Source organism: Mus pahari, chromosome 3 (genome assembly GCF_900095145.1).
Source record: "Mus pahari chromosome 3, PAHARI_EIJ_v1.1, whole genome shotgun sequence".
NCBI classification, from domain to species: Eukaryota; Metazoa; Chordata; class Mammalia; order Rodentia; family Muridae; genus Mus; species Mus pahari.
In genome coordinates this window covers 154746602-154765858 of record NC_034592.1, presented here as the reverse complement: position 1 = coordinate 154765858, position 19257 = coordinate 154746602, and the positions used below count along the sequence as shown (strand labels likewise).

The following is a 19257-nucleotide window of genomic DNA, read 5'->3' as shown; positions in this document are numbered from 1 at the left end:
AGTGGACACTCCATAGAGGAGCCCACCTCTGCAGACAGTGGACACTCCATAGAGGAGCCCACCTCTGCAGACACACAGCTGAGCCAGCACACAGGCCTCAGTAGAAGCATACTGCAAACGAGATGCCCATCTTATGGACAGCCTGTGGGTTCAATTTAGCCCAACTAACATGATCTATCTAGCGGTTTCTAAAAGCTGACATTCATGGTGCTGTGGACACTGTCCTGCTGTGACCACAGTGACTTGTGTCACCATGCTCAGAAAGTAGCTGTGACACACAGGGTCTGCGACCAACCAAGTGGCAGGCTGGTGATGACCCCAGTGAGAAGATCAGGGGAAGGGATACTTAGGAGGTCCTGTGGCAGCCACTGGCCTGGCTCCCTGGTTTGCGCTCAGCCTTCAGGTTCCAAAGCAGGCTCTCAGGGTAAGGAATGAACAGTGAGCTAGGCTGTGGTAAAGCTTGAGGAAACTCTGAAAACTGCTGATCAGATGAAGAAAATTCTCAAAAGGAGCAATACTATATATAGTCCATGTGACAGCACACTAAATAGAAATAGGGCGGCTTGTGTGGAAATAGCAGTTGGCTATCTGAGTGGGTGACAGTCAGACCCCAGTATCAGCTGCGCTGAGGAACCAGGAGAAGATGATAAGAAAGACACACCTTGCTCTCATCCACCTACAAAAGGCAGAAAACCATTTAGGCCAGGGAGTGCCCTGAAGGACACTGGGCAACCCCTGGGATTGTCTCATTTAATTATATAGATGTCTGAAAAGCAGTCCCTGGCGCATGGCTACAGCAGGTTTATGGGGGCACACTCCGCTAGTGTGAGAACCAAGCAGACCCTGAGCCTTCTTCCTGGCAAAACCTATACCACCAGGAAGGGTGTGCCAAGCCATGAGTACTTACTTTCTGTGTACCTTGGTCAAAATTCCCAAGTTTCAGCTGGGTGTGGCGGCACATGCCCTTAACCCCAGCACACAGCTCTGTGAGTTCCAGGCCAGCCTGGTCTACACAGTGAGTTTCAGGACAGTCAGGACAACATTGTGAGACTGTCTCAAAAAACTCAAGCAGGCTGAAAGGTAAGGAAACCCTGAAATGACACCACCCAAGAATCCTCAGTGTTGTGAGAGGTTGGATCTGCATCTCCGTCAACCAGGATCCTCCGTCCTGGGGGACTTCTATACTGGGGGCAAGGCTGTTTATTTTGGGGACCAGACTTGAAATGATGAGCCATCAGAGTGTTCATGAAGGTAGACCTTGCAAGCCCTATAAACTCTTTAATAAAGGAGACCCTAAGGTTTGATGCTCTCGGCAATTGGCATGTATTGACTGAATCTGTGAGCAGTGCCCGGGGCAGCAACTGCTTTGTATTTCAAAGCATGTTAGGTGATCAGAAACTACACTGAAAATCAATGTGGTATTTAACCATCTGAGATAAGAAGAGCTCTCAAGGCTGTGAAACTTGAGAGTAACTCAGAGCTCTACCAACTGCCAAGTCACTTTAAGGAAAAGAGCTCCTGCAAGTCTCTTTTGCCATGACAATATGACTTTTGTGGCAACACAGAACCAGGATTCACAAAGAGCAAGACCTCCTGACACCTCACTCGGCCAGCTCTCCTCTTTCAGTGAGGAAGGACAATGACGGTAGGTATACAACAGTCGCCTCATTAATGTGCTCTCGGCACTGTCTGCTGCAGTGGTACCTGCTCAAGTTCCTACTCCGTTTCTAGACAGTTGACCACATTGGTGACAAGAGACATCATTACACACCTTGATTTTAATGCCTAAAAGCAATCCATCAGCTCATTTCAACAGGTTTAATTTTGTAACCAAAAGACTGCTCTCAATTTGTCATTCAAGTTCTTTATGGACTCAGACTCAATGCAACACAGAAAGGTGTGAATACATACACAGCTCATGAGCTGTGTTTAGCAGAGATAGTCATCAGGGACACACAGTGACACCACAGGGAATCACCCCCACAAGCCAATTAGGATGGTTACCATGGGAATGGAGTGGTGACTAGTGCAGAGTGTAAGGAACTCTCTCTCCTACCTGCTGCTGTACTATTGACCCGGAGAAGCCCATTGTGAAGCTATACACCCAACATAGAAGACCTGCTGTGGTGGTAGTTTCAGAGTACACACATTTAAAAGTGGTCAAATTATAGCCAGGTGTGCCTAATGCACCTGCAGTCCAAAGACTTAGGCACCGGAGACAGAAGGATGTGTAAACCCTTAAGTTCAAGGTCAGCTTGGGCAACATAACAAGCCCCTCAAAAAAAAAAAAAAAAAAAGGGCCGGGCGTGGTGGTGCACGCCTTTAATCCCAGCACTAGGGAGGCGGAGGCAGGCGGATTTCTGAGTTCGAGGCCAGCCTGGTCTACAAAGTGAGTTCCAGGACAGCCAGGGCTATACAGAGAAACCCTGTCTCGAAAAACCAAAAAAAAAAAAAGGGGGGGGAGCAGAAAGAAAAAAGCCAATAAACCAAGTTCTGCTCAAACGGCACTTTCCCATCTGACCATCTACCTATCCATCCATCCACTGATCCTTGGAAACTGCTGTGTAGCCAACAATGACCTTGAACTTCTGCTCTTCCTGTCTCCACTCACATGTGCAGAGCTGACAGACATGGGGACCCAGGGTTTCATGCATGTCAGGCAGGCACTGCACCCACTGCGCTGCATCCCCACCCAAGTGACTGCCTTAAGAACATACACTGAATGTGCTTCAGAGGAGCCGGGGGTCGCAGGGGCTGGAGGAAGTTAGCCTACTCTAAATGCTCTGTTGTTCCTTTAGGAAACTAAAAGGAAAACCTTTCAAGCTATGGTGGTGACAACACAGTGAGAGCTCAAAAAATGAGCCAGCTCCGGACCACAAAGGCTGGGCTGGTGGCATGTGGCATGATTTGCGCCTTCATCTTTCTTTACTTGAGAAACCCAGGTCCTGAGGAGGCTGAGGCTGAGCCCACCAACCCAGCTGTGGTGGACTGTGGCTTCTATCCAGATGAACTGTGCTCAGCTTTATTTGATGGGAAAAAGGCAGCTCCCCAAATCGCTCAATTCTGCAAACCCCCTCAGAACTCTGAAGTACCTGCTCACTTGCGCACACCTGCAAACTGCTCCAGGATGGCCCGGGGGCTGCACTTCATAACCAGACCCCTGTCTGCAGAAGAGGGGAACTTCTCGTTGGCCTATGTTATACATGCTCCTAGGGAGCTAGCCATGTTCGTGCGGCTTCTCAGAGCGATTTATGCACCTCAGAATGTCTACTGTATCCACATTGATGAAAATGCCCCAAAGAAGTTTAAGAGTGCCATGCAAACCTTTGTGGACTGTTTTGGAAATGTTTTTCTTTCATCAAAGACACAGAAGGTGGCTCATGACAACCTCAGGAGGCTGCAGGCAGAGATTGACTGCATGAGGGATCTAGTCCACTCCCCATTTCAATGGCACTATGTCATGAATCTCTGTGGACAGGAATTCCCTATCAAAACCAACAAAGAAATCATCCACTACATCAGAACCAGGTGGAAGGGTAAAAACATCACTCCTGGGGTGATCCCACCCCCAAACTCCAAACCCAAGACAGGCCAAGGCTCTCCAAAGCCCAGCCCCAATGAAAACAGCTACACATCTCCAAATACAATATTCAAACAAAACCCACCTCACAATCTAACAATTTCCTCTGGAAGTGCTCACTACGCACTTACGAGAAAGTTTGTAGGGTTTGTCCTAACTGATCCCCGTGCAAAAGACATGCTGCAGTGGTCCAAAGACATCCAAAGCCCGGAGCAGCACTACTGGGTGACCCTGAACCGACTGAAAGGTAGGATAACTCACCATGTGGGTGACACTCAGGGAAGAAGCTGGCAGGGGCTGACTCTTAGATGTCTTGCTGTGGCTATGTACAGGACCTGCATCTCACAAGGCCTTCCACTCAAAGAATATGAGGTGGCCTCTTGTTTTAGGAGTGTGGCGTCAGGGGGATAGTCTTGTCATGTTCCTATCCAACCTGGATATTTTAGGCTCGTTTGTGTCTCCTCCAACAGAATCTTTTGGAAATCCTGGGCATAAATGTTTGGAAAAACTTGCATTTTTGCTAAGGGCTCATCCTATAAATCACAGTTCTTGGGAAGCTGAAGCAGGAGGACAGCTGTACAGTTACAGCCTGAGCTACAGAGTGAGTTCTTGACTAGAAAACAGAAAAACAAAAAACCCAAAACAGGAAAAGTGATGTTGTCTGTGGCGATGTCCCCCCACTTGTGGGGGGACTCTGGTTGGTTCGGTCCTTTAGCTGAGTTTATACCATCCTCTCTGAGACAGGCTGACTGGTTCCCTCACAGAATGCTGCTTCAAGCATGGCCACCTACGGCTGATGCTAAATAACACTCTTACAGACAGAGACCCAGCAGGAACGGTCTTGGAGCATTCTGTGATCTCTCAGGCCCACTGCAAGCCCTGTTCCCCGATCACATACCAGGGCTGTCAGAAGGGAATGCAGCACAGAGCCCCAGCATGGTCCTGAGGGCACGTCACACACATCCAGTGAGTTCTGAGAGGCAGGAAAAGGGTGAAGACTGCAGTGAAGGGCAGGATGGACCCTGGTCAGTGCATACAGTGATGGTCACTGCACAGGTCTTTCTCACAGTGACTGCATCTCTGGAAGGGCAACGGCAGGCCGCACAGCTTGCACTGTAACGGCCGGAAACGGTACACTACAGTGTGCCCTGGTTTTCTCTCCCCTCAGATGCTCCAGGTGCCACACCAGATGCTGGATGGGAAGGACACATTCGAGCCACAAAACGGAGAACAGAGGCAGGAGATGGTCACAAGGGGTGCACAGGTAAAGTCTCAGGGAGCAGTCTGCCTCTGCCTGTGAGGTGCTAGGACTAAGGATGTGCACCAGCAAGTCCTGCTCATGCAGGGCACTGGGTGGCCAAGCAACTCTCAGGCAGCCCTTGCTGCAGGAGAGTCTTTCTGTTCTCTGGTGGATTCTCTCCCAGGAACCATGAATTCACCTCCCGCTGGTGTCCCAGAGGTTTGGGTCCAGGTCTAGAGGGACCTGGCTGATGGCCAACCTGTCTGGGGCAAACAGTTGGGGTGCCGGAAGCTAGAGTCCTTTGGAGGGTAAAGTCCAGTCCTCTATCCCCCAGCTCACTTTAGAGGTGGCTGCCTGAGGATTGCAGAGGAACCATTACTTTACTGCACAACGCTAATGAGTGAACAGATGCGCAATACTCTGCAGAATCCACAGAAGCAGGGGTGCACTCACGTTGGGGTACCAGTCGCAGGCCACACAGGCTGGCTACAGAAGGACTGTGGCTGAACACAGCACCCCTCTCGGGTGCTGCCGTTTGTCCACAAGCAGCTTCCTAAGCATCAGCTGCCACACAAGGCCATCACTCCACTCGGTGACGGGGCGCTTGGATAGGGGCTCTAGACTAAGACAGGAGCCCGGGCATGCACAGGGCGCTGCCAGGTGCCCCACTTCCCTGACCTAACATAAACAGGTTAATGAGGGGGAAGGGTGCCAACTCTGAGGCCAAGGTAGCTCAAAGGTGAGTAAACACACTGTCCTGACAGTGCCAGGTCAGAGAGCCACAAGTGTTCAGCTTACTGGGTTGATTTTTTTTTTTTGGACAGGGAGGAGACAGGCTCCCACTACGTAGACCAGGCTAGCCTGGAGCTCAGAGATCTTCCTGTCTCCACCTCCTGGGATTAAAGGCATATGCCACCATATCTGGTTAGAACATTTTTTTTTTTAAGGTAGACATTGTAATTCAACAGGGAGCTACAACGGCATCTATCAACCCCCCTCCCTACCATCTACTGAGCTCCATGAACAGACCACGTTCCTTTTACTTTTGAGACAGGGTCTTGCTGTGTGGCCGGGCTGGTCTTGAACTCATGATCCTCCTGCCTCATTCACCCACTGCTGCAGTGAGAGGTGCGGGTGGCCCTCCACGGCCTTCCAGGCTTCTCCTTGCCTGCGGGCTGTCCATCAGAAAGGTGTGGTGTACAAAGTTATCAACTCAGCCGGGCGTGGTGGCGCACGCCTTTAATCCCAGCACTCAGGAGGCAGAGGCAGGCGGATTTCTGAGTTCAAGGCCAGCCTGGTCTACTCACTTTGTAGAGTTCCAGGACAGCCAGGGCTATACAGAGAAATGCTGTCTCGAAAAACAAACAAACAAACAAACAAACAAAACAACAAAAAAAGTTATCAATGCTCTCTTTATCAGTTCTTCTGAGTGAAACCTGATATGAGTATAAGTTAATTAAAATAGGAATTAGAATCCAGGGCTCATTAGGCCCAGACTGCCCGGATACTAACTCTGTCCTCATAATCATGGCAAGCCTCCTGCCTTAGCTGCCTCCCAAGTGTTGATTTATAGGCATGAGCCCCCTTGCCTGGGGCAGCAGCACTCTTTAGTGGCCCACGCTGTTTAGAATGTTCCCCAAGTACTAGCCCAAAGGTGAAAATCCCCCAGTGTAAATTCAAAATCCACCCTTGGAGACCAATTACAGCTTCAGAAGGAAACTCCCACCCCCACCCGCTACTGACACCCGAGGAAGTGTGCACCCCTTACTTGTACTGGGATTGAACTCCTGGGGAAACAGGCGGTTAAATTTCTGCTTCTTTCTGCAGACCATGATGCCCAAGACACTTGTGTGTACAGCCTGGGAGACCTGCCTTGGCTCATCCAGCTGCCAGCTTTCTTTGCCACGCTGGAGCCCTCCTCGGACCCACTGGTGGGGGTATGCCTAGAGAGGTGGCACCGACTCAAAGCCCTACAGCAGGCCAAGGTCCCTCCAGAGCCACACTGGCGGTTTCCCCAGGAAAGTCACTTCAACAGTCACCCTCACCACTAAGGCGCGTGTCAGCACTGCTCTTTAAATTCCTGGATGTGAATGATTTCAAAAATGATGCAGAGACATGTGCCACCAGACCTCACCACTGCAGAGGCAGGGAGAGACCTATGAGGAAAACACCCGAGGCTGTGGCTGTGAGCCCAAGCCAACAGCTGGAGGCCCAGCACATTATCAGCTGCCGAGTCTCTCCACCTGCTCAATCCAGTTCACATCGGACACACCAGCAGCCGGCCAGCTTCTGAGGGCCTGGAGGTCCTGGGTAAGAGGCACCATACACAACAAAGCCCCACCCACAGGAAGCCATGTTTCTCTAGAGCTGTCCCTATGGATCAAGAGCAGTACAACTTTGTTCTAGAAAATTCCAGGAAAACATCTAGGGGTAAAATGAATAATCCCACAGAAGAAGCATGCACGCTTCTTAAGAACGCTGCCTCAAGTCTGTGTAGTCTTGGCACACCATCTGCTATTCTTCCTGCCATGTTGGGGACCACAACTGCACTGCCCGTGTCACTTCAACAGGGGCTTCTGCACACAAGAGCGTGGAGAGAGGGGGAGGAGGCCACTCTTGACTTTTACGGAGTGTTTCAAATTAGGTATGTGGTAAGTGGCCAACACCCTGGTGTACAAGCTGAAGACATAAAAGGTCATGACCATCTTGAGCCTCAGGTGCAGGCCCTTCCCTCCTATCTCCCTGACTCTCCTGTTGTTGCTGCTGTTCTGGGAAACTTCTACAGACACTCTTTCTCTAGCAATGTCCTTGGTGGCATAAAGACTGACATGTTCAAGTATTTTATGTGTATGAGTGTTTTGCCTGTATGTGTACCACATATGTGTATCACATGCTGCCCATGGAAGTCAGAAAGTGGTGGCGCTCCTGGAACTGGAGTTACAAAAGGTTGCCAGACACCATGAGGTTGAACTCAGGTCCTTTCCAAGAACAGCCCATGCTCTTAGCCACCGAGCCACCTCTCCAGCCCTGCAGTTGTTTTTTAAGTAAGCCCAAAAGGAGATCAACACACTGTAAAGGCCACATCTCAGCACCTCAGCCAACGGAGGCTTCCCACACAGAGCTGAGATCACATCAGTGAGGTACTGAGGGGCCTGGAAGAGCTGAGCAGAGTGAAGAGACTCTAAAGGCAGACACAACAAATCAACTTTAAGCAAAATATATAAGATTAAAGTAATCCCTGCCTAGGTAACACTTTCCCTTACTATACACCGAAAATGTTAAGGCAGTCCCCGCCCCTTGCATGGCGATGCGTTTCTTATTCCAAGCCACAGAGGACAGAGCAGAAATAGAACTGTTTCTGGCTGTGGTCTGTTGTATAACCCAACCACAGCACTTGCACGCCTGTGGGCGCTGTTCTCTGGAGGCAAAGGGCACCATGCTGTACAGCGTGAGTAAAGCCAGCTTGAGCCTGAGAGCCTGAATTATCTTATTGCTGTGTGTACTGTGTGAGCGTGTCACAGCCTCTTGTGGAGATAAGGGACAGATCTCAGTGCACCCAGGCTGACAAGCAGAGACCAAGCTGCCTTCCTGCCATAGAACGCCAGGCTGGCTTTGAACTCAGCTTTGAGACCCGCCTGCCTCTGCCTCCTGATTAGTGGGATTAAAGGCGTGCACCACCACGCCCATCCCTCACATCGCTGTCCTGTTGGTGACTTATACATTTCAAAGAGCCTGAACCTAGCAATCTTTTGGTCTTGCCCCTGTGGCTTCACCTCCTTTCCCTCCTCATGACACACAGCAGGATGCATGCTGTGCTATCTCTACACTGCAGTGGCAGGCTGCTGAGAAAGGACCAGCACTTGTCACTTCACTCTACACCCCAGGTCAGACTCCTTTTTAAAGGCTCCTTGAAGTGACCAATGAAATGTGAGATGCTCCAGGTATAGTTTGCAGGCCTGACCTATAAAAACTTCCCAAGATAGGCTCTCTCTGCTTCTCATCAAATCAAGGAAAGATGGGTGGAAGAAATTGCCCAGCCAGACTTCTTTGTGCTGGGCACCCAGTACCCGAGGATGGTTCCAACAGCAAGCCAACATTACTAACAAACTTCAGAAACTTCACACTGCAAGTCAGAGTCTGGTTCCTGATAGCAATAGGACTATTTCCCAAGTTAAAAATGTCCCTGTTTAGAACATTTGGATGTAAAAGGAAGGGCTCTGAAGAGTCATAATAACTCCTTCACTTCACATACTGGACTCTGGGTCCAGAGATGATACATTGACACACCACAGGAAATGTTCCTCAGAGTTCCTGGGCTGCAAAGTCAGTCCCAAGTGTAGCAGTGTGCAGGGCCTGGTGGCAGGCAGGCATTTGGGTCACACAGTCTCATGAAGTAATTAATGTTAATTAATGACATTAATTAATGTTGCAGGTGTGTTCTTTATAAAGGACAAGTTCTTTCCCCTCATGGAGCATAGCCATACTTCAGAGAGAGGATCTGGCAGGGACAGTGGGGGAGGGGTCCTGGCTGAGAGGCTGGAGGGGCACTCCACAGACAGAACAGTCTGTCAGCTGGAAGAGTGTTGCGGAAACCCGATGCTCATAAACATTTGAATCTGTGCTTGCTTGTGACATTTCATTCTCTGCCCTCATTATCACCACGCCCACCCCATGCTAACACCCTTCACATAATGACGTGGAATAGTGCACCCTTGCAGACATTGGCACCTTGCTAGGACTTCCCAGCCTCACCAACTGTGAAGTGAATTTCTCGTCTCTGTAAACTGCTAGGTCACAGTAGTCAGTGTCTGTCAGGCAGCCTAGGATGGGAGGGGATAAATGAGTGGCCGGAAGATCCGCCCATGCGCCGTGGCTGTCCTGTGTTCAGTAGCACTCTGCCTCTTGCAGCTGAAACAGGGCCTGCTCCACTGTTGAAGTCTAAGCAGGAAGCACCCGACGCAGGGTGGGGCCTTCTCCAGACACCGTCATTCAGACCTCACTTCCTTTGTAGCAGAAGTGTTACCACCTTCCACTGGAGGCTCCTACATGCCACAGCTGCATCAAGAGGTTACCTTCCAAGGGGACTACTTTTGAAGAAGAAAGCCTGACATGACATTTGCACATGCTATGAAGACTAGTCAGCCACTGTCCCGGCATCCCACACTGACGTCATCACCCATCGGCTTCGTGAATGCTACAAGAGTGAAGGGTGTGCTTTAGAACATCTGGAGCCACTGCACGCTGGCTTTTTGTCACCTTAGACTAAAATCCATGAATACCAAGGTGGTCAGCCCAGCCGTCGATGTGAGATGACTATCTACAACAACGTCTGTGCCTCCTCACCCTGGCCATGCCTGCTGCTCCTGGAATTGGGGTCCCCTGCCCCTTCTGCTGCTGCACCCTGCTCTTACCCAGCCTTTGCCAGTGCCTTGTGCTCTCCAGCTCTGAACTCAAAGCTTCAAGATGCCTTTGTTGCCCACTGCTAAGGTCGACGCTTCCCCTCACCTACACATCCTTGCAATCTCCCTTCTAAGCAGGTCACAGTGATCAATACTTCTGTGCGGGTCTCTCCAGTGCGAGGGGCGCTGACAAGAGCAGAACTCTGGTGGATCTTTTCCTTCAGGACATCCCAGTAGTAAGGGCTAGGGCAGGAGCTGCCATGACAACTGCTCACTAAAGCCACCAGCAGAGGGCATCACCCATGACAGGTCTAAGCACACTCGAACTCACTGAGCAGTCAGCATGGCTTCCGTGCAAACACCTCACTAAGTGCCACAATTCTGTGACGATGAGATCAGATGGGTAACAAGGTCCCCAACAGAGACAAGGAAGGAGCATGTGAGGCTAAGGAGAGCTGGGCCTTCAGGCAGCCAGTTTGGAGTAGAGAGAACTCGGCCCTAAATAGAGTGACCAGGGATGGCCTCAGTGTGTTTGAGTATGCACCTGCAGCGGTGAAGCGACCTATTGACTGCTTTCAGAACAACTTTAGGATTTAAATAGCAGAAGGAAAGATGTTAAAGCTGCCAAGAAGGAACACATGGAGGAAACTCACCGTGTGACACACTTCAGCTTTTATCTCCTTCAAGGCACGTTCAGAAAACACACAACCACAGCATCGGAGGAAGCAAAACCTGGAGAGGGACCAAGGGAGAGCAGCTTGAGCCGGCATTATGACCGCATGCTTTCAGTACCCAACCATCGTGCAGAGCGGGGCGCAGGGCAGGGCAGGGCAGGGCCACTCTTCTGAGTGAGCTAAGCAGGGTAGGCAGTTAAGTGCACAGACAGCCACTGGGGAAAGAGCCCATGGTGCCTAGTCCCATTTCCCACAAGGCCCTACTACATCTCTAAGACAACACAGAGAAATGCAACGAGACCAGGGTTGCATCACCCAGTCACCCTCACCTGTGCCGGCCATTCATCTCTAGGCCCACCACAGGGCAGATGAACCGAGCTCGCTGGAGGTCATCATGTTTGTCGCCCTTGGTGTTCCCTTTATCTCCTTCCCAGGCGGGATTGTCAGAAAGCCTGAGCTCTGTCACGTTCTGTGGGGAAACATTAATAATGGGGACATGAAATAAGCACAGGGACCTGGCCTGGGAGGACGCTCACTTCTATGGACGCCCATCATCACTTCAGCAGCACCAGAAGGGAAAGAACTGTAAGCTGACCCAATTGAAGATGGAGACATTTCAACATTCAGCACAGAATCATATCACGTGTTTGTGTGTGTGTGTGTGTGGGGGGGGGGTTGTATGCACATCTATGTGCTCCTGTGTATGCGCCCGAGGTGCTGGCCAGGTCAGTGTCCGGTGTGATCCTCCTGCCCCCACCTCTCCAGCACACGCTCCCAGCAGAGCTACTGCTGTCAGCTCAGGAGTCCCCTCCCTCTCTTTGGCTTCCTCGCTGAGAGAGTCCAAGTGAATCTCAGCTCAACAATTCAGCAGGCTGCCTGGCCAGTGAGCCGGAGGCTCTGCTGTCTCCAGCCCCGTGCTGAGGTCACAGGCGCACACACCGAGCACGCACACCGAGCTTTTTACCTCGGTGCTGGAGAGCTGAATCCAAGGCCCCTGCCACAGCCCCTGAACGCTGTTTTTAAAACAGAGCTTTCTGTGTTGACTTATTTACTTTAGTAAATACATTGGAGCGCTCCACGGTGGTCAGAAAACAAGCTGTTGAGCCGTTTCTTTCCTTGCACCATGTGGGCTCCAGGAAACTCAGGTTACAGGTGCTTCACCCACTGAGCCATCTTGCCAGTGCTGAGTTCAGTCCCTAATGTATACATACTGTGGTGGTTTGAATATGCCTAGCCTGGGAGTGGCACTATTTGGAGGTACGGCACTGTTGCAGTAGGTGTGGCCTTGTTGGAGTAGGTGTGACACTGTGGGCATGGGTTTTAATACCCCTGTACTAGCCAGTATTCTCTTGTTTGACTTTGGATGAAAATGGAGAACTCTCAGCTCCTCCTGCACCATACCTACCTAGATGCTGCCATGCTCCCACTTTGATAATGGACTGAGCCTCAGAACCAGTCCCAATTAAATGCTGTCCTTATAAGAGCTGCCTTGGTTGTGGTGTCTGTTCACAGCAATGGAACCCTAACAAAGACACAGATCCTATTAAAGCAACCTCCCTGAGAGGCGCCTGGAGCGCAGCCACACCGGTGTCCTACCTTGATGCTTCTGATGTGCGACGCCGCCTTCCCCAGGGCCTTCTCAGCAGATTTGTCCAGCAGAAACTCGATGACGGCATCTTTGTTATACAGTCTACAAGAGGGAGCAGAGTTTACTACTGCAGTAGTGATTCTGGAACCAAACGGGAAGACCTGAACGTGACCCCAAAGTTGCCCACCTTTGCTAACATTCTGCGCTGCTTCAACTGCTGCCCAAACACACAAAGCAGTGGCTTAAAGCCAGGGTGGCGTGGACTTTAAGACTTGGAAAAATCAACATGCGAGTATTTATTTCCCCCTGTCCTTCAAAAAGTAAAGATCAGAAGATTTACAACCAGTAGGCCCACATTCTTCACTCTAAAAACCAGTTGGAACTGAGTAGCAGTGCCCGCCCCCCCCCAGACAGGTCATGCCCTCTCCACTCCCAACTCCCCCCTGCTCTTGATACTACTCATGGCTGCTTTATGCTCTGGGCTTATATCTCAGCACTCACTACTGGCTCCTAAGTGTAAAACAAACTGAGGCAGAAGGTCCAGGCTATGTCCGGACACGGGCTCACCTTCCCCATTAATGTGCTTAGGACAGCTGCTATCGAGTACTTCAGTATTCTCTTAAAACCAACGGGACAGATACATCTCGGTTACATGAAGGGTCCATACCTGCCAAGCTCACAGGCAACTATCGGGCGCCTCAGGATTTCCTGACTTAGAGTACAGTAGTTCCATTGGGCTACCAATTCAGCGTCTTTGTCGACCTAAGAAAGGGAACACACTCTGTCACTCCATTCTGGTCATGTGTAAGATGTACCCCGTGGTTCCCAGGGGTGGTGTTGGAGGAGTTTATGAAACCTCGGAGGTGGAGCCTTGCAGGAGGAAGCACGGCCCTGAGGACGGGCTTGGAGGTTTATAACTTCTCCATACTTCTCCTGCCTGGGGATGAAAATGGATCAGCCAGCTGCCTCTCTGTCACCTGCCGTCATGGACACTCCCTCCAGATGCATAAGCCAAAATAAACTTTTCCTTAAGTAGCTTTGGTCATGGTGTTTTATCACGGCAGCAGAAAAGTAACTAATACACATACTGTGTTGTTTAATTTTAAAATCAGAATAATGACCCACACCCTGGAGCAGTAGTGACCATAATCCCAGTATTTGAGAGTCTGAGGCAGGAGGATAAAGTCTGAGGCCAGCCTAAGTAACCCAACAAGATGCTGCTTCTAAAGGAAAACGATGGAGCCGAGATCGCCCGGCAGTCACTGGGGATCGCCCGGCAGGCCTGGTGTTTGCCTCTATGTTGAATGACCTGGTGGCACATGCCTTTAATCCCAGTACTTGGGGAGGCAGAGGCAGGCAGATTTCTGAGTTGGAGGCCAGCCTGGTCTACAGAGTGAGTTCCAGGACAGCCAGGGCTACACAGAGAAACCCTGTCTCGAAAACAAACAACAAAAAAGACCTGAGTTTGTCCCTAGGTGAAAGGTAAAGGAGAGAAGTGACAAACTATCCTCTGAATTCTACATGTCTGCCACACAGCCTCCCAACTATGTATTTTATAAATTATAAAAGAAACCAAGTAAATGGCTGGATGTGGAGAACGTGGCTCCAGGACAGAACATCAGCCTAGCATACATGAGGCTCAATCTCCAGTATAGTAAGTATGTTGATAATAAGTAAATAGAACAGTGGTATATGAATTTGGGACTTTAAAAAGTTTTAAGAAATTAAAGCACGTGAGATGGCTCAGAGGTGAAAAAACAAAACAAAACAAGCCAAGTTCAATCTGACCGTTGGAAACCACAGTGGAAAGAACCAGCCTCCAAAAGCTGTTCTCTGACCCCCACATACACAGCACATAACATACATTTTTAAAAGGTTTTAAATTAGTATTATGTTAAATAAAGATCTACCAACACCCAACACACACAAAGCAAGTTCATAGACATCATTAAACTGTGTGTGCAAGCTTTATGAAAAACAGAATGGAGGCAGGGCAGGGCACACACCAAGAGGTCCTCTACCTGATCTATCTCAGCCCTAGTACCAACATTAACGTTTATACTTCTATAGTAACTTAACATCTTATATAACTTCCTCCTGGTAACACCTTATACATCTTCCTGGAATATGGAGGGGGTATAAATGTGCCAAGTTTCAGGGCTGGAGAAACAACTCACTGTTTGAGAGCACTTAACTGCTCTAGCAGAGGATCCAGTTTGGGTTACCAATAATCATGCTAGGTAGCTCACAACATTAGGTAGCTCATAATTCCAGTTTCAGGGCACTCTATATGCATTCAGGTTCCTGCATACACATGGTGCACATAAACTCATGTATATATAAATGAATGAATGAATGAATGAATGAATAAATAAATAAACAAATAGCAAAAATGGAAAAACAATTGTCAATTTCTGATCATGATTTTGTCTTTCTGGTGACTGGTCCTCATCCAGGAACTTATCTAGTCCCCATGAGCTGGATGTGGTTGTGCACACCTCTAATCCCAGCATTTGAGGCAAAGACAGATGGATCTCCATTGGTTGGAGCCTAGCCTGATCTACAGAGAGTTCCAGACCAGTCAGGACTACATAGTAACACTGTCTAAAAAAAAAAAAAAAAAAAAAAAAAGTCACCACACATCTCACTTAGGACAAGTGTTATTTCCATGGGACTTAGCTGTGTGCCAAGGCATGGGCAGATCCCCACCCCAATATCTATATGATTACTTCATAACAGGCATTTCAAATGGAAGCTCTAGAAGGGATAATTTGCCATTAGGGACCAGAATTGTATATACAACAAGCATTTTATAAGTACTTGGACAAATGGGTTATTAAAAACCACCCTCCCTGTTTTTTTTGTTTTGTTTTTATTTGTTTGGGGTGGTTGTTTGTTTGTTTGCCAACTCTTCCATTACTCCAAGTCAGTCCTGGACACACGACAACAACAGTAAGATGAATACTTTATGCACACTTGAATGATATGTTGGCATGGTCTGAGGGCATTCTGTCCTCAGACTTTCAACACATGCTCAGTGGATGTCTATAATGTGCAGAAACATCTTACAGACTGCAGAGCTAAGACATGCAAGGACCCCTGAGCACATGGGAGAGATGCATAGTGGGTAACCACAGAAACAGGGATCATTAAAAAAAAGGAAAGCGGCAGAGGGGGCGGGCTTAGAGAGTGACTGCAGCTGACTGTGGTGAAGGCTGGGTGAAGAAATGAGGGGAAAGAGCCAAGCAGCACACACTGTGACCAGCACTCAGGGGCTGGGGCAAGCCTGGGCTACCTAACAGCAAGACCTTGTCTCAAGTGGCCCCTACCCCCAAAGTCATGATGTCACTATGAGTGAGGAATGTTCAGGACACTGGGGCAAGGTCTATGGTATCTAGAATGGAGTGAAAGAGCTAAAAAGGGGGCAGAAGATGAGGGCAGAGAGACAGGCAGAGGTTTGTTCACACAGGACCCAATGGAGTTTATCAGGATGTGTCAGGAAGTTACGCAGTGTCTTAAGTACAACACTGGATGGGATTCACCTCCCACCCCAATGTTCTCTGAATGCTGGACATGATCCTCCCCATGCTGGGAACTGTATCGGGGGTATCCCGTGCCTTATATTATTAAACAGTCATCATCAACACTAGCTTTGAAATGCACACAAATGGATGGGGACAGTGGTTCACGACTCTATGCCGTATCTCTGCAGTGGTGTTAACTAACTTTCCGGTACTCAATTTCCCTACCATCCATTAGTGTGGAACTATACAATCTGCTCAATGTCTTGTAAGACTTACTGACTGTTCACGCATTTATTCAAAAATACTCATTGTGGCGGAAACTGTGCCAGTTCTGGAAGCTTGTGTACTGCTCTTCCAAAGGACCCGAGTTTGGCTCTAACAACCAAGATGAATGGCTCACAAAAACCTGTAGCTCTAGCTCCCGCGGATCCGATGCTTTCTTCTGATCTCCTTGGATACCACACTCACACACACACACACACACACACACACAAACCATTAAAAAAATGAAAGTATTATTCAAATACCAAGGCTTGGTGGCCCACACCTTTAACCCCAGTACTCAGCAGGCAGACGTGGGAGTCCCAGCCAGCCAGGGCCACACAGTGACAGCCTTTCACAACAACACACAAAGTCCATAAATCGCATCTATCACCGTGATCGTCGCCAGCTACAGATACGTCCCAGTCCTGGCTAGGCTACTAACTAGCTCTCCAGTCTCCGTCCTGTTCAGCGTTAATGTTTACAAATCAACACAGCGTCTGTGGGGAGGACCCCAGGCTAACCGGACTATTCAGTGCCTGCAAAACCGTCCACAAGCGCCGGTGACCGCCGTTCATCCCGAGCCCCGCAGCCCGCAGTCCCCGCTGACCTTCTCGACCTTCTTCGGCCCCTTCACCAGCTCGTGCCTCTTGGGGATGGTGCCTCCGTCGCAACCCATCCCAAAGCCGAAGTCAGAAACCGTAGCAAAAAAAAAAACACCAGAAGCCTTGGCAAAGACGAGAGGCCGTCGCTTCCGGAGTCGCCGGCGAAACCCTACCTACTTCCGGTGCTCCTTGATGACGCACACAAACAGCGCGCGGGAAAGGGGCGGGGTCGCCGCGCGAGGCCTTGGTCCACACCAATTGCCTTGAAAACCTTGTCCGGGAGTTGGGCGTGGCTTCAGGGCGACCCGCTGGAGCATCCTTGGAGTGCGTCCACTTCCGGCCGTGGCCGGCGGGCCCTCCCCTCCCCCATCCCGCAGTTCAAGCTTGGGCTTGAGGGAGGACGGGAGAACATCAGTCGTGGAGACCAGGGCCAGCAGTGCTGTAAATCTAAGGATGAGATGGACGGAACCTGTCTTCTCAGCTACCGTATCTCACGTATTTTAAATCCAGACTTACAAAAGAAAAGACGTGGTGGGTGGGCCTGCTTGGGCACTGCGTGACTGCAGGTGCCTGTCGAGGCCTGACGAGGGTGTTGGATCTCCCTGGGACTGGAGTTGTATGTGGTTGTGAGCTGCTGGGCTTCTGGGACTCCATCCTGTGCTTGCTCAAAGAACAGCAGGCACTCTTAGCCACTGAGCACCTCTCCGCCCTGTATCCAGATGTTATTTTGGGCAGAAGCTAGGGCAACAGTGTCTCCAACAAGCTTAGCGTAGCCACTCATCCCATTCTGCCAGTTACAGAGATTAGTGATGGTGCAGGCGGAGAAAGGGGAGTGTGACCATATTGGGAAGAGAACAAATACGGGGTTCAGTGTCTCCCTAGTCTGTCTTTGGGGTACCAACATGAGCTGTAGACCCAGAGGAACAAGAGCGGCAAATGGTATGCATAGTGAGCAGTCCTGGAGTAGGTGTGGCCTCCTTCACTTCTGTGTCCACGCCAGGCCCGCAAGGTGGCCATTCTGAAGCCCACACTACTTAAAGTGACCAGATAGTCTCAGGTGACCTTCTTTTCTGCGTTTTCACCTTCGCTTAGGGGGGAGTGCTGTGTCCTCTGGGGCTCCGCTGCTCCTGGGATCCTAGGTGGTTGCAGGCCCAGAAAAATGACTTATATCTGTGTCTTCAGCTTTATGAATTATGTTGAGTTCAAGGCTAGGCTGAGCCTACATCGCATGTACTGGGGCCAGCCTAAGCAACAGAGTGAGACCTTGTTTCCAATAAATAAATGAATAAATAAATAAATAAATGGGCCATGGATATGTTTCAGAGGGAAGTCATGTTTCTCTAGCATGTCATAAATGCATGTGCCATGCACACAGGAACTAGAAAGGGATATAACACTAAACACCCTTGACTTGGTGATGGCTCTTTCAAGGGAGAGAGTCACACTTAGGTGTCTTACCAGTAGTTCTGCATCTGATTTTGTGGCTTCTGAAATTTCATAGCTCAAAGGATGCAACTTGCCACAAAATACAGAGATCAAGCAAAGGTTAAAAATTAAGTACAAGATTAGGAGCTGGTTCTCTTAGTTTCCCACCATGGGTGTGTTGCCCCCGGTTTAGGGGTGAGAGGAATGTGCTGGTCCAGAGAAAACCAAAGACTCACAAGTATTCTGTCCTTAGGGAAACATAATCTGGCGGCAGTGGTGGTTTGTGGGAAGGTGGAACTGCCTGTGTAGCCAAAGGTGATCTTGAACTTCTGATCCTCCTGCCTCCGTCTCTTTAATGCTGGGATCACAGGTGTGCACCACCACACCCAGTTATGCCCCCCAAGGCTTTGTGTGTAATAGGCAGGCAACTATATCCAGTGAGGCAGAGCCTCAGCAGTTTTACATTGTCTTTACAGCCCTGGTGTTTTTGTCTGAGACATGGTCTTACTATGTCTGGCCTGGAACTCCTAGAGATATGGCTGCCTCTACCTCTTTTTTTTTTTTTTTAAGATTTATTTTATTTATTATATGTAAATACACTGTAGCTGTCTTCAGACACTCCAGAAGAGGGTATCAGATCTCATTACGGATGGTTGTGAGTCACCATATGGTTGCTGGGATTTGAACTCAGGACCCTTGGAAGAGCAGTCAGTGCTCTTAACTGCTGAGCCATCTTACCAACCCCTGCCTCTACCTCTTGAGTCCTGGGGTTTAAGGGATGTACCACCATGCCTGGCTTAATGTAGTTATTTAATGAATCTCTTAAAAGGAATATAGTTTCTAGGCCTCCTCCTCTTCCTTCTCCTCCTCCTTCTAACTCTTCTTTTTCCTCCTCTTCTTCCTCCTTCTACTCCTTCCTCCCCTCTTCTGTCTCCTTCTGCTCTTCTTTTTTTTTTTTTTT

General features: G+C 49.5%; 2 protein-coding genes across 2 annotated transcripts in view; one reads left to right on the top strand and one right to left on the bottom strand.

Moving 5' to 3' along the window:
* Gcnt7 (glucosaminyl (N-acetyl) transferase family member 7) overlaps nucleotides 1–7088 on the top strand; it is a 7896-nt gene extending 808 nt beyond the window's left edge. Inside the window, exons 2-4 of the mRNA XM_021193564.1 lie at nucleotides 2799–3827; nucleotides 4749–4844; nucleotides 6648–7088. Of these exons, the coding sequence (XP_021049223.1) occupies nucleotides 2858–3827; nucleotides 4749–4844; nucleotides 6648–6871 (1290 nt within the window). The 5' untranslated portion in view covers nucleotides 2799–2857 and the 3' untranslated portion in view covers nucleotides 6872–7088. The remainder of the gene's footprint in view (nucleotides 1–2798; nucleotides 3828–4748; nucleotides 4845–6647) is intronic.
* The window catches only part of Rtf2 (replication termination factor 2), a 28661-nt gene extending 11621 nt beyond the window's left edge, over nucleotides 1–17040 (bottom strand). Inside the window, exons 1-5 of the mRNA XM_021193565.1 lie at nucleotides 16877–17040; nucleotides 13149–13243; nucleotides 12490–12583; nucleotides 11223–11362; nucleotides 10873–10951 (exon numbers count right to left, since the gene is read on the bottom strand). Of these exons, the coding sequence (XP_021049224.1) occupies nucleotides 10873–10951; nucleotides 11223–11362; nucleotides 12490–12583; nucleotides 13149–13243; nucleotides 16877–16945 (477 nt within the window). The 5' untranslated portion in view covers nucleotides 16946–17040. The remainder of the gene's footprint in view (nucleotides 1–10872; nucleotides 10952–11222; nucleotides 11363–12489; nucleotides 12584–13148; nucleotides 13244–16876) is intronic.
* Between the last annotated feature and the right edge of the window lie 2217 nt (nucleotides 17041–19257).